The following is a 22,285-nucleotide window of genomic DNA, read 5'->3' as shown; positions in this document are numbered from 1 at the left end:
AGTCCATCTGTTTCTCTGCATACTTTGTTAGCCCCCTTTTACCCTGTTCTTCAGTGGTCAGGACCCCCATGGACCCTCACAGAGTGGGTGCTATTTGGGTGGTGGATCATTCTCAGCACTGCAGTAACACTGACGTGGTGGTGGTGTGTTGTATTGTTACAAGTGGATCAGACACAGCAGTGCTGCTGGCAAATTGACAAAGTCAATTTATGTTACTAGCCTCAGTTCACCAGCTAAGACACAGCTGCCATCAAATGTAAACATTCAATATTACTTGCAAATTCCAAAGGGGGACCAGTGGAAATTAGCATTTTTGTAACAAAGCCTTCTTATAAAGCAAATTAAAGGTTTCTGCATTAAACATTGCTATATAATAACTATACATTTTACAGTGATGAATATGTGCAAATTTATCGTACAGAAAGCGTACCAAAATAGATTTCACATGTGCACTATTTTTCTACCCCCTTGGTGACAGCACGGAGCACTGGGTCAGTTTCTGACCACAGGTCAGGTGGTGAATGATTCTCAACACAGCAGTGGCACCAGCATGGTAGCAGAATGGAAAGTTTACAGTTCAGACCAAAAATGCTCTGAATGCAACTGTTCATATTTTCTTCCATGTCACTAGAAGAAATCATGTCCAAGAAGAAATTGCTTCTGTGTCTTTGGTTGGCCCAGTGCCTGCTGGGATTTTCTGTATGTATCAAATACAAAGTTTCTTTGAGCAGACATTAATCTGTGTCCCTCAGATGGCTCCAAACCTACATGTCATCATGTACGTGGTCTGCATACAAGAAGCAATAATTCCTCAATACCTGTTAAAAAAAAAAACACAAAAATCTTTTTACTGCCTTTTTAACTTAGACACACAGAGAAACTCAATGCAATGTTGTTTTACAGAATGGAGAAAGTGTTTTAGCGTGCTTGAGTTAACTGTGCTGTGTTTAAACAACTGACCATTTTATGAAGGACAAAATGAGGAATGACAGGCCTCTTAGCCAATCCCAATCATCCTCTGTCAATCAAAGGACAAGCTCTGACAGAGTTGCCCAAAACAAACTTGCAGCTAGAACGACATTATTCTGAACGATTATATTAAGAGATGGTGGAAAGGTGTTACTGAGGAACGTGTAGTGCCAGACACACACTATGTACAAATGATTAGGATTATTGTTATTTATTTATTTATTTTTTAACCAAGGTGGTTTTATTGTTTTTTAGACAATAAAAAAATAAAAATATAAAAAAAAAAAGAAAAATGAGAGAACAGACAAAAACCCTCCCAATAACGCTGCGCCACTGCACTAGTATTTAAAGGTGGGTGGGAACTCATCCTTCCATTTCAGTAGGATAAGCCGCCTGGCTAAGAGAGTGGCAAAAGCAATCGCCCTTTTGGCAGAGTTATCTATGCAAGACTCCTGTAAAGTCACTCCAAATATTGAAGTAATAGGAGATGGTGTCAGTGATCTCTTAAATACACTTGAGAGAAAAGCAAATATTGACTGCCAGAATATAATTCATTTTGGACAGGACCAAAACATATGAGAGAGAGTGGCTGGTTCTATTTTACACCTGTCACATATAGGATCAACATTCGGAGTAAATTTAGCCAGCCTATCCTTGGACCAATGTAGACGATGGACTATTTTAAACTGAATGATGGTGTGCCTTAAACAAATTGAAGAGGAGTGTATTCCATCCAAAATATCTTGCCACATCTCCCTTGATATCTGCGTGTCAAGTTCCTCCTCCCGCTGTTGTTTCAATAAAGTTAGAGGCTTCAAATTATATGAATTAAGCAGAGAGTACATCACACCGAGGCATTTCTTAGACTGTGGGCTGGTTTTCAATATAGTATCTAAAAAGGAGTGAGGTGGTAATGATGGAAATTGCGAATAGCTTCATGATATAAAACTACGAAGCTGTAGGTATCTAAAAAAATGTGATTGAGGAATATTAAAATGTGTTCTAATGTTGTTCAAAAGATATAAAGGTATCCTCAACAATCAGGTCTTTAATTATTGTGATTCCTTTCTCAACCCATCATTTGAAGGCACTATTGGCAACAGAGGGAAATTTCTCTATTGGGCTGTAAATAGAAAATAGAAGGCTTCCTTGAGCAGAGTAGCGCATGCAGTGAGGTATGGCTACAGGATGCACTTTCCATTGATAACCACTTGGGAATAATCTGATCATTAGGAATATTAATCCAGTACAGTAAAGCCCTAATATTAGAGGCCCAATAATAATATTGAAAATTTGGCAAGGACAGTCCACCATGCTGACGATGTCGTTGTAGTGCATTTTTGCATATTCGGGGGTTTTATTTACTCCAGAGAAAACCAGATATCAATTTGTTTAAATAAATAAAAAATGATTATTTTCTGTTTTTTTATTCTTACTAGTGGTATTACAGATGTTACTGATAATAGCTTTGGTTGGTTAACTGCAAATCAGGCATTTTTTTTTGCTGAACTGGTACGCTTGATTGTACAGATTCTCCAAAGATGAAATTGATGAATAACAAAACTGTTGGAAGTCTGTGTGAGCTAATTTTACAATCAGATTTGATTGTACACAACTTTTATAAATAAGGGTTAATGTGTGCACCTGATATTGCTCTGATGAACTCCAGCATTAACTTCAAAACTAGCTCATCCGAAGGAGCAGCTTCCATCGCTAAAACCTCCTCATTACCTGACGTGAAAATCTGCTGCTTTAACATCGAGTGGCTAAAGACTTCCCTGCTTTGATGAATGTAAACATGGTTTAAAGATTTAAAGAATATTTTTTTGTTTGCCTTACATTGGCATACATGCACGTTTTGTCAGTTCTCAAACATGTGTATCTGCACTGAACATCTTGTAAAGCCAGTTTATTTTTGAATAATAAAATATTCACTATATGTTTTAAAATGTATGTGCTATGGATGCTAAGATGTAGCCTGTACTGACAGTTTGACAGATGTAGCAACAATAAGTAAGGGAGGCGAGAGTTTCTAAGAACTCTGCGGACGGTCAGTGTTCAACTTCAGATGTCTGAAATCCTTTTTAACTTTCTACTTCTTACACAAGAATGTGAGCTACATCTTACCTCCTAAGACGCCAATTCCTGAGGAGCAGAATCAGCCTCTGGAGTTCTGTAGAGCCTGAAGTTCATGATTCTGTACCGGTGAGTCCTGCATTTAAGGTAAGATGACATTTCTAAGCTGACACTACAATCGAAGACAATTCTATTATGTGATCTTATATCATACTGCACTAATATTCGCAAAGAAACGTTTACTGAGTTGTAGTGGTTGCAACAAATCAAATCTTAAAAAAAGTAATAAGTAGCATTTTTGCATTTTTCCTTGGCAGTTTCATATTTTTGGCTCTATGAGGATTGCTGAGACAGCACTAGTCAAAAATTTGTGTGAATATAACAGAACAGAAAGAAGATCTTCCCAAATTTTCCCATTAAGTATAATAAAATTGGGGTCCATGTATTTTCTACAATTAAATTTGTAAATGGACATTTGTATTTATTGCACTTTTAATGTGCAAAAATGATACACTCACCGCTGACACCTGTTTACACCTGCACAACTGACGCAAGTCTTTCAGGTCATACATCAACCTGTTATAGTCAGAGCAAAAATAATTAATGAATATATTTTGTGAATAAAAGTGATAAGGAGTGAATCTTGTGTTAAGTATTTATTCCTCTATAATATAAACTTACCTTTCTCTGTTTGTCCACCCTGCAGCAGAAGGACAGAGACAAAGACAGTTATTTACTTTAGAAACCGTTCATCAGTAAATACATAGCCTATAAAATATAGTGTTGTGTTAATAAATTTTGTTGTATCCTAGCTGAGGATCTGTCGTACTGTTCTGCAGAAATTTCAGCCTTCTCGACTTCGTTTACATTGTTTCTGGCATAAGTTTACAGTTTTTTGTTCTGTTCAATCACATCACTGTTCTAATATCTAAATCGTTACATCATCAAGTCTTTTACACAAATGAGCAATCTAAAATTTGCTTATAATTTTTTTTTATAAAACCAATCGCTGGAAAAAACTGGAATGTTTTCAAAGGAAAATGAACAGCCAGCAAACTCTCAAAAAACATTACAGTATCTATACAGCATTAATTCCATATTGATAAAAATACTAGTTACAATTTTGAGGTTTTGTTCTAACAGTGACGATGGTGAATTTAGCTTATTTTAGACTTCAATGTGTTATTTTATATGTTCCCAAGCATGATGGCTTGGAGCTAACTGGTGGAGAACAGGTGGGTTTTTTGTATAACCCTGGTTCCTTGCACTCCCTGTTGAAAGCTTCTGACTCAGCCTTCAAATCTGGGAACAAGAAGGTGCAACAACCAGCAAAACACAATTAGGGATGCATCGATACCGATACTGGTATTGAGTATCGACTGGATACTTATTTACTCATACTCATCATCATAAAAATTCACAGATACCAACATCTGATACCGTTTGACTTAATTTTAGGAGGCTAATAACTTGACATTTGCTACCAAAGTCTGTATATACCGACTTTACTCTGTTTGACTGAATATATTTGTTAGGTATAAACATTAAAATGTTGATTTTTAAAACTGTCATTATAAAATAGGCTGTATTGTTCTATCACGTACATAACTGCCTGCTTTCAGCTTCAGTGCAGTGTTAGCAAAGCCGCTGTTCCTTCACACGTTTGGTCAGTACTCGAGTGTGCAGGTCGTTATTTTGAATGAAACAGCTTCACTGATAATTGTCTAAAGACAGAGCTCTCTGTAGGGGCGGCACTTCACATAGCATGTCAGTAAGACTGAGCTTTTTTGTACAGTGTGAGCATATAAAACGTAGGCCTTGTCCATACACGATGGTCTATTTCAATGTCAACCTCAAATGTGATTCCTGTTGTCACTGTGTTACAGAGACTGTTGTTAAAGGAGACAGATGAGGATCAAAACTATGAAACATACTTTACTTACAGTTGTACAGAAGCACTTTTCTGATAAAGAACAAAACCTGCTCTTCTCAACTACCACTCTACTCAATCCAGGGTAACTAATGTAGCATAGCTAGTGAATGCACGTTATTTAAAATCAGCTAAATTTTACAATTTAACTGGTAAGATACATTGCACTCATTTACACTAATAACTACTTCGTTTTGAGTAGGCTACTCAGTATGGTATCAGACTCGGCATTGGCAAGTACTAAAAATATGAATTTACACTCAGTCTAAAAAAATGGTATCAATGCATTCTCAAACACAACGCTTGCATAAAGTCTACAAACTACAGAAAACCATTTTAATATCAATTTGGACTCATGAGGTATACGTCAGGGCATACAGGAAATTTGGGGATTTAAGAGCAAAATTAGCTGCAAAGTTAAACTTTTGGTGAACATATGATCACAGACTATGTCATATTTGTAGATTATACTTACAGAATGCAGATATCTGTAGCATAAGACAGCCTATAGCAAAGACACTTTCAGAGGGTATGAGAATAACTCGCAGGTCTTCCACTGTACGCTCACCATTTCCTAATGGACAAAAGGAATGATTCTTTTTTTAAATCAGGAAAACACAAATCTTTGCTTGCAAACATTACAATAACTTTATAATAATGCTGCTATTGAAATTAATGAATAATTCTTCCACTTAAAGTTACTGGGGTAATTTTACAGTCTGTAAAATGCAAGTAAAAACAGAAGGAAGTGACTTGTAAATCCACTTCTACCTGACAAAAACAGTGCAAAGAAAGAATATTTAATGTTTTACTTCTTCAAGGACTTTAGGTATTTCACCCTCTGTGTTGCATAATATTATTAAAAGATTCAGGGAAACTGGAAAAATCTCTGTGCATAGGGCAAGGCTGAAAACCACAACTGAATGCAATGCATTAAAAACCAACATGCTTCTGTGATGGAGGTCACTACATGTGTTGTTGCTGTGTCCACAAATGCAAGTTAAGACTGTACTATCCACAATGGAAACCACATGAACAATGTCCAGAAATGCTGCTGGCTTCTCTGAGCTAAAGCTTATCTGAAATGGACTGATGCACAGTAGAAACATGTAGGTCTGATGAGTAAATAATGGATGTCATGTTGTCCGGGCCAAAAAAAAAGAACCATCCAGATTATTAGCAATGTAAAGTTCAACAGTTCAAAAGTTGCTGTTAAGGTCTGGGGGTATATTAGTGCTGGTGGCATGCGCAAATAACAAAACATTTTGGAGCAACATATGCTGCCTTCTAGACACTTTTGTTCAGGTACATGCTTATTTCAACATCACTGCTTTCTGTTTTTATTAGTATTTCACACACTGTTCAAACGTTTTGGAATTGAGGTTTATAGTGAGGGATAATTGTCACACCCACTGGTCGTTCCTTCATTCAGAGATCAGCTTCTCCGGAGTATTGAGAACTGACTCCTCCCACACTCACGCACCTGCCTACAATCTGCTCATCAGCCTCCCTTTATAACCAGGACTCTCACTCTGCCTCCTTGCGAGGTATTGCCACTCTCATGTGACTTTATTGAGCTGTGATCCTGTGTTTTGGTATTCTCTGTTTTTTTGACCCTTTGCCTGTCTCAACTCTGATTTTTGCTCTGTGGATTCTGTTTATTAAAGATTCTCTGCATTTGCATCTCACTACCCTGTCCGAGTGTTACAATAATCTTTATCTAATTTAATGTCACTTGTACAATTAAGCAGTATCTTGCAACAAGATCATAGAAAACCTATATAGACCGCATTCCTGTTATGCGCACATTCTGTAATCTTCATGTGATATGAAAATACACTGGTTGTGTAATAAAATGATAATCATTGCTGGTAAACACTGTTGATCTCACTCACGTGCTTTCAGAATCAGTTCTACTGCCAGTGCAATGGAATTCACAAAACTGAGACCCACTGCCCCCAGCATGTACACAATGGCATGACCTGTAATATAAAACGTGATGTAATTTTAAAAAGAGAGATTTATAAAACACCTAATTGCATAAAATATATGGTGTGTTTCTTCTGCTCTTAGACACTTAATACAACTAATAAGCTCATGAACAAACCCTTCCTGCGTTGACGTAGAATAAGAACAGGAAAAGACTGTGCAGGACAGCAGTATGCCACAACTGTGGTTGGGAACTATGTGTTATAACCCTTTATTTTGCATATGTAAACAAGGCAAAGCACAATGTTAAATTATTTTGTGTGTGTGTTGTTAAATGTGTATAAGTACTTTTACGACTGAAGATCAGGTCGCATTTTTAATTTACACAGAAATCCACACAATGTAATAACATACAAAAAAATAACATGATTATAAATGCAAGGATTCTTTTTTTTTTAATTTGCAATCCTTTGCAGTCAATGACTACCTGAAGTCTGGAACCTATGGACATCACCAAATGCTGAGTTCCCTCCCTTGAGATGCTTTGCCAGGCCTTTACTGCAGCTGTCTTCAGTTGCTGCTTGCTTGTGGGTCTTTCAGCCTTCGATTTTGTCTTCAGTAAGTGAAGAGCATGCTCAACTGGGTTGAAGTCAGGTGACTGACTCAGCCATTGAAGAACATTCAATTTCTTTTCTTTAAGAAGCTGTTGGGTTGCTTTCCTAGTACGTTTTGAGTCATGATCCATTTGAACTGAGAAGTGCTGTCCTATCAGTTTTGCAACATTTGACAGAGCTTAAGCAGAAATTATAGCTCTATATACTTCAGAATTCATCCTGCCACTTCTATCAGCAGTCACAAATTGTTGATTTGGCCACTCCTAACATTTCTGCTATCTCTCTGATAGGTTTGCCTTGTTTTTTCGGCCTAATGATGACTAATACTTTTATATCCTTAATTTGTCATGAAATAATGAGGGAACAGACCAAACCTGGCCATGAAACTGTTTATCAGTCAAAAGTCCAATTACTTTTGAACCTGTCAAAATGGAAGGACTATGTAAAAATGGCTATAATTCTTAAACGGTAATGTAATATTTGTTAAATCTCTCAAATTAAAGCTGAAAGTCTACACTTCAGTCACATCTTGCTTCATATCAAGTCTACTGTGGTGGTAAAACAGAGGTAAAATTACAAAAATTGTATCACTATCCAAATACTTATGGACCTGGCTTTATGTAATCATTTCAAATGAACTCTGACTCATATAAACAGAGAGACAAACCTCTCAAGGTGGGCGTATTATGATTTGTTAGTGGTTTGAACCTCAAAGCTTACTGTACACAGCAGGTAAAAACAGCATTAAGCTGCAGGTTAAATGCTGATGCTAGTCACAATGCAACAGAGAATTAAACACTCTATCCGTAGTGAAATGACTGTAATGCAGAATTAAGTCTCAAATGGTTTAACGCTTTTATAAAGCACCCACAAACAATACACAATATAATACAGTGTTCAGTAAGAAATAATATTGTGTTAATGATCACAGAAAACAAGATTAACATAAAGCCATGATTGACAAGCCCACACTAACACATAAAGCCAACCAACACTGCAACACCTTTTATTATAAAGCATGCGTCCCCTCACCACAACTTTGTTCAGTGAAGCTGACTTAACAATTCAAACCAGACAGCAGAAAACAAACGTCAAACCTATTTAAAGCATCCCTTCATGACAGGCATGTTAAAGAGCTGATTAGTTGGATCAGGTAGAGCAGGAAAAACAGAGTTTTACAATTACCTGATGTTTGCTGTGCCTCTGTGACTGTAGAATTCAACTCTGTGTGGAAAACAATGATTGAATTAGTTACTTCGAAAAAGTGAATTCAATGATGTATAACTGGTCCAGCTGGAATAAAAATCCTGTGTTATTTCCAAACACATGAAAAAATGTTTACAGACCATTTATATCTTACCTTTGATGATTTATGCATGGAAGAAGATATTTTGTAGTAGCTTTTGTGGTAAAAGAACACCAAATTCACAGACCAAAGGCATGGCAACTTTTTTAACACAAACTGACATTTTGTAATTTTTTTTTGGCTTTGGAAATGGGTAGAAAATGACACACTCTGTTGGGTCTTGATTTTTATGCATCTTGGCACATCTTTTGACCACAGCTGGAGCTTTAAATTCAAAACACTAGGCACACTGGCGCACCAATAAAGAACTAAAAGCTTGATAGCAACGACTGTTGAGCAGTGGTTGGAGGATTAAGAAAATAAGTCTTGAGATAACTTTAACTGTAGTTCAGAACAAGTGAATGCTAACTGACGAATGAATGCAACTTCAGTTTAGCTATTGTTATTTAGTTAACTTGCGAGCTGACAAGTTAGCTAGATAATGACTCACATGCTTGTGTGTAAGTTTATCAATTAACTACTTCTGAACTGTGTATGTACTAGTGTTGTAGTACTGATATAGAATCCAATGAAGTATACTGTGCCAGGTAGCTGAGCCCTAATCACCAACGAGAGCCCCAATAGGCTGCGTGAGGACTGAGCCCCACCTCCTGCTACAACATGACGTTTGACCCTGGTGGTCATGCTGTAGAGAGGGTGAAGGTGATATGGAGGTGGAGCAACAAGATCTCTCACTCTAGGTTCAGGTGCTCCCCTTAAAGCGAGCCAGTTGAGGATGCTTTGGCTTTGGCAGCGCAAGTGTCTTTGAAGAGGGCAGATAAAGGGAGAAAGACATACAGACAGTCAGCAGAAAGAAGAGACTGCTGGAAAGTGTGCTAGAAAAATCTGACTTGAGTAAAGGCCAGTGAAAAGTCTGAGTTGGTTATGTATAAGAGAAATACAGTAAATGTCCGCTGAGACCGCAATGTTCTGGACAAGAGCCAGTGAAAATCAACATGTAAATGAGTTCAGACATATTAAAGACTCACGTTAAGTGAAGCTCTGTTCGGCTGCCAAAACATATGAAAACAAAGAAATAAACCCAAAGTTCTCTGAAACAGAGCTATCAATTTTAAGAGAAGACGTGCCAACAAAAACAGTCTACATAAATAATTTATTAAAGATCCTTCCAACTTTTAATCAAGAAACAAGGTTTATCAGAAAATGTTTTTACGCTAACAAAAATGAAATTTACAAACAAAAAATCTGACTAGAACATCTTAAAATTCAAATTTTAATTGAAGGAATTTTATTTTAGCATGCACAATTTAATTTTTCTATTTAAACAATTATAATAATAATAATGATAATAATAATAATAACAAAACCCCTTTTCCAATTCATTGTAATTACAGCAGTAATTTTTACTAACATAAATGAAAGTAACATGGTATTTTTATTACAATTACAATTTCAAATGGACATGCTAAAATTCTAATTGCTATGGCAAGCTATTTTAGTTTTTATTTCCTATTTTTATTGACCTCAGTAATTCAATTTACACATGAGAAAATTCAATTTCAACTAGTAAATATTTCATTATTGATATCAGAAATATGATTTGCACATGTAAAAACATGTTTTTTTTACTTGTAAGAAATTATTTTTTACTAGTAAATAAGTAATCACGTATAAATTGCAAGTTATTTTGTAAAATCCATTGCAAATTGAAAAATACTACTAAATCCTTAAACTGCTTCCAGCAAAATCAATTTGAACATGTAGAATCTCAACATGTCAAATTACTCTTTAATTGTATCAATTTAAATCAATTTATTTGGATTAGAAGCTAAAGCCACTTTCTACACACTGGAAGGATTTCAGAAACAACAACTGTGATGCAGAAAGTAGGGGCTGTTTTAAATCAGAGCGCCAGTAAGTCTGCTAAACTGAAATCCTGCTCAAGTCTTTTTTTTCTCCTCTGTACTCCTACAACTATGGCTAGGTTTGTCGTGCTGCTCTGTCCAAACAGATCAAAACGTATATTTTAAATATATTGGTTAATAATAGCTGAGTGTGTCTATGTGCGTTTTGTTGCAGGTGAGATCAAACACGCTTAGAAATACGGGAGAAAGTATCATTTAATCCACATCGGTTTCTTACCAGGGATATTACTGTCAGAGTGGTCCAGGTGTTGTTTTTTCTAATATTGTCCCATGTTATGAATCGATAACATTATATTGAAATGAGATAATAGTGTGACCACGACTCATATTGCACAAGTGGTAAGACGTGCCAGTAATCCTGTTCATTAATGTGCAAACACGTTACTGCCACGCTATTTACTCTTACGGTCACAGTAAACCTGGTGGTTTATTGTATGAAGCACAGATCTGACCCTAGGGTGGTTAAACTTCTGCATACACTGCAAAATGTGGATTTGTACTCACCCACTGATTGCTGTGTCCTGTTAGAATGTGGTCTTCTGGTGAAGCGTCCTGTGCAAAGGTAAAAGGTTAGAGTTGAAAGTGTTGACTAGCCAGTGGAAGCAGTAACCTAGACATTTCAGGGAGGGATCTGGCCTTTTACAACAAAGGGAGAGATGTGCTGGGGTACATATCAAATTCCAGAGGTAAGGCTACAATCTGTGAATTAATACAAGCAAATAAATAAAACACTTGTGGCCACAGTAATTCATTCAATAATCCTGAAAAAAGGTTTGTCTGTTAACATGAACCAGTTCAAAGCTATATGCAGTCAACAAAAAGTACATGCTAGACAAATTGTTGAGAAAAGCAGTGGATACAACACAAGAGCTGATCTTTAGTAAAAGTGCTGTTATTATCAAGTATAACACAGATAAGCCGGGGTGTCAGAAAACACTTAAATAACAGACTTTGGCCCTTATCCATCAAAGTTGTGCATGCTCAAATCTGATTTTAAAGTCAAAATACACAAATTTCTAAGGTAGTTTTGTTCAAAGATTTAATCTTTGGGGTATCTGCATAATCAAACATATGTCTGGTCAGAGTGCAGGTAAAATTGAGCTTAATAACCTAACAGCCTGCTTGATTTGTGGTTAAATACTGAAAATTGTTTTAAAACAGTAATAATATTAAAATGAAACACACACACAGACACACACACACACACTTTCTAAGCCTCTTATGCTTCTGGGTCATGGGGGAGCTGAAGCCTATCCCAGCGGTTAAATGGAAAATAATAATAATAATAATAATAATAATAATAATAAATCTTCATCATCATGATCAACAATATCATCATTCTGCACATGACAATAATGAAAATAATGGGTAATTCAGTTTGAATACTGACAGCATGCAATATGTAAAGAACTGAAATTTAATAATGAATAAAAATAGTAAACCTGGAGTATATTGAGGGTAACAGAAACAGAAATCAGGTTTTGAAAAAATTTGATCTGAAAAAACTGAACGAATGCTAAAAACAATAATAATCACCATACAACCCTATTTCCAAAAAAGTTGGGATGCTGTGCTGAATGTAAATAAAAATAGGATGGAATGATCAGCAAATCATGCAAACCATATTTTTAAAGGAAAATACTACAAAGACAACATAACAAATGTAGAAACTGCTCTTGTTTGATATAGGATTTCAGCTGCTCAACAGTTTGCGGTCTCTTTTGTCAAATTTTTCATTTCACAATGTGCCAAATGTTATGAGTGGGTGACTGGTCAGGACTGCAGGCAGGTCAGTTTAGCACCCGGACTCTTTTAATACGGAGCACTGCTGTTGTAATACGTGCAGAATGTGGTTTTACATTGTCTTGCTGAAATAATCAAGGCCTTCCCCAAAAAAGACATCATCTGGATGGCGGCATATGTTGCCAAAACATGTAGATATCATTCAGCATTAATGGTGCCTTCACAGATGTGCATATCACCCATGGTATGTGCACTAATGTACCCCTGTACCATCACGAATACTTTGAACTGTGCACTGATAACAAGCTGAGTGGTCTTTAGCCCGGAGGACACAGTGTCCATGATTTCCAAAAAGAATTTCAAATGTTGATTCGTCAGACCACAGAACACTTTTCTACTTCGCCTCAGTCCATTTTAAATGAGCTTGGGCCCAGAGAAGGTGGCAACGTTCCTGGATCCTGATTTGGTTTCTTCTTTGCGTTTTAGAGTTTTAACTTGCATTTGTAGATGCAGTGATGAACTGTGTTCAGAGACAGTGGTTTTCAGAAGTGTTTCTGAGCCCATGCAGTGATTTCCACTACAGAATTGTGTCTGTTTTTAATGCAGTGCCGCCTGAGGGCCCAAAGATCACGGCCAGCAAATACTGGTTTTCGGCCTTGTCCCTTGCATACAGAGTTTTCTCCAGATTCTCTGAATCTTTTAATGATATTATGTACCGTAGATGATGAAAAGCAAAAGTTCTTTGTTATTTTATGATGAGAAACGTTATTCTTGAATTGTTGCACTATTTGCTCATACAGTCTTTCACAGAGTGGTGAACCCCTCCTCATCTTTACTTCTGAAAGACTCAGCCTCTCTGGGATGCGCTTTTAATACCCAATCATGTTACTGACCTGTTGCCAATCAACCACCAGGTGTTTTTTAGCATTACATAACTTTACCAGTCTTTGTTGCCCCGTCTCAACTTTTTTGGAATGCATTGTTGGCATCAAATTCAAAATTGGATCATATTTTTCAAAAAACAATATAATTTCTCAGTTTCAACATCTGATTTGTTGTCTTTGTACTATTTTCAATTAAATATAGGGTTTAAATGATTTGCACATCATTGCATTTTGTTTTTATTTACATTTTGCACAATGTCCCAACGTTTTTGGAAATTGGGTTGTAGTAAATTTAATATTAAAAAGAATTGATTAAATTGCAAAAATGAAATACTAATAATTTACAGATGAAAAAAGGGATACAATTAAAAAAAAAAACAAAGACAAAGAAAAAGTAAAAGTAAACCAATAACTTAACAGTAACTAAAAAGTAATAGTTGGTAATAGAATACATAAAAAGAATGATAACTAAAAGGTACCAAAATCATATTAAATGTTTACTAGAATCAAATAAAACAATTGCAGGCTGAGTGAGCCCCCCAGCTGACACAGTTCTTCATATTGTATAGGCAAAAACACTGCTTGGCAGCTAGCCTGCCTTCAGAATAAAAGTCTTTGGTCAGAACAAACCAGTGAATAACTATGAGAGAACAAACAACTCAGAAAACATATTTCTCAAACACAATCTCTCATTGTGTACATAAGGAAAGTGGATGCAGCTGAAGGTCAATCATCAATTGCATATTTTATGATTCAAAGATGGGGAAGTCTGTACTTTATTTAGGGTCTTCCAAACTGTGCCCATTTATACATAACTTTGATGAAAAAGGCCAACATGCATTACTTTTTCTGTTTGCTCTATTAGCAGAACTTTCTGAAAAAGACTGGTGCAAACAACAAATACCTTACCATAGACATGAAACAGTGCTTTAAACAATATCATCCCAGACAAAATGTACAGATATGCCGTCACACAGATCAGTCCTACACGTTCTGTAAAAAAAAAAAGAAATGTAATGATTTAGCCAGGACAACCATCCAAAATAATGTGCCTGCAAACAACAAAACATAATGGTTTTTGCATTCTGTTAAAGATATTTATACCACAAACAATATAAAATGTATATTCTAGCATGAACTATTCTAAGACCTATTACACAAAAATAAAGTTATATCCCAACTGTAACTCCTAAACAAAAAATATTTATTACTTGTAACAATGGAACAGCAGTGCTTTAACACTGAATGACCAAATGCCAAAGATGTCAAGAAAGAGCTTACTAGGCTATATACCCCCTATAAAGAAGTTTTTAGCATGAATTCACAAGCTGTAACAAGGCAACAGCAGACAAGGAGATACAATGTAAATGCAAGATCTATTTACGTTGGTGCATTTGGCATATGCTCTTATCCTTGAATCATATTACAGAGAAAATGTGAGTGCAGAGGTGAGTGTAGTGTTAGGAGTCTTGCCCAGTGACTCTTATCGGTAAGGTGTGGCATGCTCATTTCCCAAGGCAGGGAAAGTAACCCTTAAAGCAAAGGGGTGGAGTCTGACTGGGGGACCTGTGACATAAGCATGTGTATTAGCATTGTCACTTGCCACCTTTACTATTGATTGTTTTAGAATTTATTTAGAAATGCTTTTACCCACCCAACATGATTTACTCATGCAATTTATTCAGGAGACAGTAAATTGACTTGAGCAAGTTGATAATACACTATATAGACAAAAGTATTGGGACACACCTCCTAATTATTGAGTTCAGGTGTTTCAGCCACACCCATTGCTAACAGGTGGATAAAATTAAGCACATCGCCTTGAAAGTCTCAATAGACAAACATTGGCAGTAGAATGGGTCGTACTGAAGAGCTCAGTGACTTTAAACCTGGCACTGACATAGGATGTCACCTCAGCCACAAGTCAGTGAAATGAAAGCAACTAGGATCAACAACAACTCAGCCTTGAAGCCGTACACAACGCGAACTCACAGACTGGGGCTGGTGAGTGCTGAAGTGCACAGTGTCTATCCTCTGTTGAATCACTCACTAAAGAGTTCCAAATTGCCTCTGGAAGCAACATCAGCAAAAGAACTGCGCGTTAGAAGCTTCATGAAATGGGCTTCCACGGCCGAGCAGCTACACACAGCTCTGGAGCAGTGGAAACACATTCTGTGAAGTGACAAATCATGCTTCTCTATTTGGTCTGATGGATGAATCTGAGTTTGGTGAATGCCAGGGGAATGTTACCTGCCTGACTGCATTGTGAGAAAAACATTTTGCATTGTCCTTTATTCATGTCGTGTTTGGTGAGTGATGGCATTGATCCTTCTGGTGGCTCTGAGTGTCTCTGAATCTGTGTCAAAAATAAACATCTAATATATACTTCTCAATACATATTGCGTTGTGTTACTGTAGTTAGTTCTGTTTTGCTCTCTCAGCAGGTGTTACTATGAGGGCTGGATGGATTTGAGTTAGATTGTTCTCATTTTTTAAAGCTTCTACAAATTCTTTGTCATATCCACTCAAAAACAAAGACACAGTGTTAATTAATCTGATGAACTGTTGTTACAAAACACCAAAAGCTACTTATGTTCTAACAGTGCCAGTGGTATCCAGACCAATTTTAGAGGGGCACAGAATCAGACTGGAGGGCATCTATAAATTTTGACTGTATATATAATACTACCACATATGTCTGCATTAAAATTGTGTATTTTAATCGCGGAACATATCTGATATTTTATACTTTATACATATAGACTTTGTATCACAGGGCTCTGTCTTAGGCCCACTTTTATTTTTCATTGTATCATTAGGGTGCATAACCAAAAAGTTCAGTTTTTGTCATCTGACCACACAATTCCATTTGTTCCAATGATGTTTTATGGCTTGCTCTCAGGAAAGGCTTCCTTCATGGAACTCTTCCAAAAAGATTCTGGTCATGGATGTGGTGTCTGACAGTGGAGTGTAAAAATGACAGTTCCAAAATTCAGCTAAACTGTGCAGTTCTGAAACTTCCATACTTTTCAAACTTTTTATTATTGCCATGATCGTGTTTGAAGAAACATTTTAAGGAGCATTTGAATGAATGATTAAATATATTGCATAAAATTAAAATTAATTCCAGTTTCTTAAGTGGTGCCAATAGCTCTGAAGTTGACTGATGTGCAGGTACCTACCTTTCTGAGTATCCAAGGTGTCCAGTGAGACATAATGAATGTAGACTGATGATGATGCGCTTATGACCTCCAAGATTAACAGAACTGACATCCAGATCAAAACTGCAAAAGACAAAATATTAAAGGTTTTCAAAGCTAAACGTTTAGTATTTTAAGTGCTAAATTTTCTCATTCACTGTTTTGAAAAAAGTCACAGTTATATTTACATTAATAACTAATCAATGTATTTCCCAGTAGACTGCTCTCATTCTCTGAGTGCAGTTCTTAGAATGGTAAAAGCATTTAATACAACACAGTAGCATCTGTGCACAAAAAACCGAAGCATCGGCCACATACAACACAACACAACAAACGGTCTCACCAATCAGAAAAGCACTCATGATCATTTTGTAAATACTGACACAAGAAATAATGCTCTTAATAATGCCCTTCTCTGCCTCCTGAGTGGCATTTGCTCTTCTCCCCACCACAGGCCTCCTCAGAGAAGCACTCATGCAGCCCTTCACCACAGGCCACCTCAGAGCGGCATTCATGGCGATCCCCACTGCTGGGTTCCAATGCACAACATTCTCACAGATCCCAACTGGTGAACTCCATCAGGCTGCCGACTCATTAGTCTCCACCGCTTTTCTTCATAATAGGAGACTAAAGTGCTCCTTGTCATGCGCCAAGGTCAGTGACATTACGCAGCAGCTTCTCAGTCTCCTAATTATACACTCGATGTGTGTTCCCAACATTATTATTCATGTTAGATGTAATGATATTAGAGATTAAAAATCAGAAATCCTGAAATTAGATTTTCTGTGACTCTTTTCATTCTTAAGAAACTGCAGCAAAAGGATTTTTATTTTTGGCACCATCCCACCCCTGGCAAAAGGCTGAAGGCATATTAGCTGCATTTTGAGTCTCTATAGTTGGCTTCAGGAAGCTTCCAGTAAACAAAATGACTTGTATCAACAATTTTAATCTTTTCTGGAACCCTCCGTCTATAGAATCAAAGTTTTACAAAAATTAGAAATCACACATATCACTAGATCATTTTAGTAAAACATTTCTTGCAGTCGTCAATAAGCACACCCCTTTTAAAAAAAATCAGAATTCAGGACAGATTCAATGCTTAGTTCACTTCTGAAATTTCTTCTTTGCTTAAAGCAAGAAACAAAGTGTGTACCCTCACCATATGCATTTGGGACAGAGATCACTGGCTCACATTTAGGCAGCTGCGGAATAAATGCATCTCCTCTGTCAGAAATGCTAAATCAAACTATTATCTTAATTTCTTTGCAAGTTTCAGTTAATAGCCTTCAAATTCTGGAAGGCAGTTAATTCATTCAGTTATAACTCAGTACCCCTTCTGACCAGGTCTCACTTAATGACCATCAACCCCCTGATCAGAAAGAGCTCTGTCAAGCCTTTAAAGCGCATTTCTCAGCTGCTGGACAATTATTTGACAATAGTGATATGGAACCACCTTTTAATGTAACAGATGTAACCCCAACTGTAAGCCATGGTCATTTCACTTTTCACCCTCTCTCTCCTCACATAGCTGAAGTTCTCAATGTTATGAACCCAAGAAAAAGTACAGGACAGATTCAATCCTTTTTTCTGCAGCTTGCAACCAACATTATTTTAGAACATATTATGTACATTTTTAATCTTTTTGCTTCATCAAGCAGAATTCCCTGTAACTGGAAGACAGCATATGTACCTTGTCATGCTTAGCAAAAATTTTAGAATCTTTTGTGAACAATCAACTCACGTCATGTCTCCATGTACTCCATTTTGTGTACCTACCGATCCCATTTCAGAAGAAAACATATCTGCTACCACACTTATTTTAAATTATATTTTTACTGCAATAGACAGAACAAAACATTGTGCATCCGACTGTAATGATTTCCAAACCATGTCACACAGATGGTCATTGGCTACTTTGAAAAATTCTACAACATATTGGATTTGCCCGCAATGCTTCTAGATAGGTTCAGAATTATCTGTTAGATAGAAACAGTGTGTTGCCCTGGAGCAAAATAAACTTAAAGGTGTTCCTCAGGGCTCAGTTTTGGGACCGATTTTATTTAATATCTATAATAATTGTCACCACCTCCATTGTGGACTGCAAAGTGCCTCTCTTTGCAGATGAAACTGTTCTACCGACTCTATCTTTGTAGCAATAGAAAAATTGCAGCACTCTTTTAATGCAATAAAAACTGCCTTTTACAACCGTAAACAAGTCTTAAATGTGGAAAAGTCATTTTTTTTCAGAGCTTCTAGCATTGATATTCATTTTGAAAATCAGGACCCTGAAAGGATCCAACATTGTTAGAGTCACTGAATATAAGTACCTTGTCATAAGGCTAGATGACAAATGTACTATTAGATGCCATATCAATAACTGGGACAAAAACTTCCTTCAGGGACCAAGCATTATTACTGAACTATGAAAAATCTGCTTTTAGCTACAGAGCACCAGTGAGCTCAAATTTATTGCAGGATACTGTAGAGCTGTACTAAACTTTTCATTTCTAACAACTAGGAATTGCAAAGACTAGTCGATTTGTACAAGCACATGGCTAAAAAGCACATGGCTACAACACAGGGGAAGAAACAGATGAAGAGGGACAGAGGAATCTGTGACAGTTTTAATGATGTTTTGAATTTCTGGTAACACTTTATAATAAGGGTACATGAACTGGCAGTAATTAAGGCATTTACTAATGAATAACTAATCAGAAAGTAATGAGTCATTAATCAGGAACAAATGAATAAGTCATACATTAACAACCACAAGACTAAATTACTAACACATGTACTAATGAATGAAGATGAAGGTAATAAAGGCTTTATTCAGTGCCTGAATTAATTAGGAATTCATGTGTTAATTAAGCATACAAAAAGAACGTTAGTACACATTGGCAAACTGCCAGAAGCTCTGTTAGTTTCATTCTATTCATGCAATTTATGATTACCTGTCATACTGCAATGTCACACTGTTACAACAGAAACATGAACTGTTGTATGTTTAATAAACTGTAAACTAGTTTATTTACTGAAAATAGGCATTTGATTTAATTAAAACTGTGAATAATCTTAATATATGCCACAGTTATTCTGAGAAATACCACCTTCAGAAAATGTAAATGTGTTTCCCATTATACATCTATTATTCTTTTTAAAAATTTGCTATATCTAAATGTTTTATTAATGGAAACACAGCATTTTGCAATGGAACACTTCAACTGTTTTCGCAGCTGGAAGTTACTGCTATTTTTCTTTGCCAGTAAATGGCAGTAATTGCGTTAAATGCTATATGTCAAGTGGCCATAGAGTGTTGAGTGAATATCTCGTTTAAGAGAAGCGAATGAAAATAATTGAAATAATAAAAAAATTCAATATTTCTCTTTTGCCTTTTTGCAATATTTCACATTTTTCTTACTTTTAAAGGTGAGTTATGCATATGCATACTGTATTATATACATAATTTACATCGCAGATATAATATTTACACAGGGTATTGTTGTCTGAGTTGTGAGTGTTAGTATGTATGTTCGTGCCTCACCTCTTTTTAGACTAAGGATAAAACCTAATATCTTCTTAATAATCTCCAAAATAATCCTATAGTTCTATACTAACTGTCCTGCTAATCAAAACCTAAAATCTCCTTAATAATCTCCAAAATAATCCTATAGTTCTATACTAACTGTTCTGCTAATCAAAACCTAATATCTCCTTAATCTCCAAAATAATCCAAACTTAATATCTCCTTAATAATCTCCAAAATAATCCTATAGTTCTATACTAACTGTCCTGCTAATCAAAACCTAATATCTCCAAAATAATCTCCAAAATAATCCTATAGTTCTATACTAACTGTCCTGCTAATCAAAACCTAATATCTCCTTAATAATCTCCAAAATAATCCTATAGTTCTATACTAACTGTCCTGCTAATCAAAACCTAAAATCTCCTTAATAATCTCCAAAATAATCCTATAGTTCTATACTAACTGTCCTGCTAATCAAAACCTAATATCTCCTTAATCTCCAAAATAATCCAAACTTAATATCTCCTTAATAATCTCCAAAATAATCCTATAGTTCTATACTAACTGTCCTGCTAATCAAAACCTAATATCTCCTTAATCTCTAAAATAATCCAAATTTAATATCTCCTTAATAATCTCCAAAATAATCCTATAGTTCTATACTAACTGTCCTGCTAATCAAAACCTAATATCTCCAAAATAATCTCCAAAATAATCCTATAGTTCTATACTAACTGTCCTGCTAATCAAAACCTAATATCTCCTTAATAATCTCCAAAATAATCCTATAGTTCTATACTAACTGTCCTGCTAATCAAAACCTAAAATCTCCTTAATAATCTCCAAAATAATCCTATAGTTCTATACTAACTGTCCTGCTAATCAAAACCTAATATCTCCTTAATCTCCAAAATAATCCAAACTTAATATCTCCTTAATAATCTCCAAAATAATCCTATAGTTCTATACTAACTGTCCTGCTAATCAAAACCTAATATCTCCTTAATCTCCAAAATAATCCAAATTTAATATCTCCTTAATAATCTCCAAAATAATCCTATAGTTCTATACTAACTGTCCTGCTAATCAAAACCTAATATCTCCAAAATAATCTCCAAAATAATCCTATAGTTCTATACTAACTGTCCTGCTAATCTAAATTTAAAATCTCCTTAATAATCTCCAAAATAATCCTATAGTTCTATACTAACTGTCCTGCTAATCAAAACCTAATATATCCTTAATAATCTCCAAAATAATCCTATAGTTCTATACTAACTGTCCTGTTATAAAATATTTGTCTTGATAGCAGTCATGGTTGCACATGATAGTGATAGATGTAGTGATAGTTACAGGTTGTATTTTTCATTTTGGCTGGGGTGTCAGGGTCTACAACAGAGCTTTAAGACACACTAGATGAACATCTTAAAGACTACTACAATACTTCGTAAGTTTTCTGTTTTCTTTTGAAAATGTAGAATTATGATATTCCACAGTTTGTTCGTTTTTACCTCAGACATTCCATTGAGTGCAACAACTGACCTATGAACTGTTTAAGCAAAGTGGATTTAGACTTACCCATTGATCCTCTGAAGAGGCCTGTGTAAAAGAAAACAGGTAAAGTTGTATGATAGTGTTTACGACTAGTTCAGAATAATATTCCTGCACGACCCAAGTACATCTCATCAACACACTGACATGGTATTACAGATGTGTACATTGAATGTCATTTTACATCTAAGGGAGTGCTGCACATTAATCTCCAAAATAATCATACAGTTCTATACTAACTGTCCTGCTATAAAATATTTGACTTGATAGCTGTAATGTTTGCTCATGATAGTTACATTTTTTTCATATTGGCTAGTGTGTCCAGGCCAACAACAGAGCTTTAAGACATGTGAGTTGAACATCTTAACCCTTAGTAAAAAAAAAGTATACACTATATAGTAAGTATAGTAACATCAATGTTGTAGTGGTATACTAGTAAATTTACTATTTAAATGCTTCTTGGGACTAAATTGGCCCACTTTTAAGTTTACTTTAGGTGAAAGAGTAGTAAACTTTGATCACACAACTAGTTGTTTCATAAACTTTTTAGTTTATGAAAGTATACTTTGAAGTATTTCCCAAGTAAACTGTATATATATACAGTGTTAGTTGTTAGGTTACTAATTACATAA

General features: G+C 35.7%; 1 protein-coding gene across 2 annotated transcripts; it reads right to left on the bottom strand.

Moving 5' to 3' along the window:
• Positions 1-127: 127 nt before the first annotated feature.
• On the bottom strand, positions 128-21,701 carry LOC118809112 (the record flags this gene model as incomplete). 2 transcript variants are annotated; one of them, XM_036572099.1, is given in 11 exon segments in its annotated part: positions 128-818; positions 3,097-3,181; positions 3,564-3,621; positions 3,727-3,745; positions 5,451-5,549; positions 6,871-6,957; positions 8,704-8,742; positions 11,254-11,301; positions 14,286-14,369; positions 16,559-16,660; positions 21,681-21,701. In XM_036572099.1, coding segments are annotated over 10 exon segments (611 nt in total), but the record flags the coding sequence as incomplete, so codon positions are not given.
• Between the last annotated feature and the right edge of the window lie 584 nt (positions 21,702-22,285).

This window comes from Colossoma macropomum, unplaced genomic scaffold (genome assembly GCF_904425465.1).
Source record: "Colossoma macropomum unplaced genomic scaffold, Colossoma_macropomum, whole genome shotgun sequence".
Lineage (NCBI taxonomy): Eukaryota > Metazoa > Chordata > Actinopteri > Characiformes > Serrasalmidae > Colossoma > Colossoma macropomum.
This window is presented reverse-complemented; position numbering and strand designations above follow the sequence as displayed.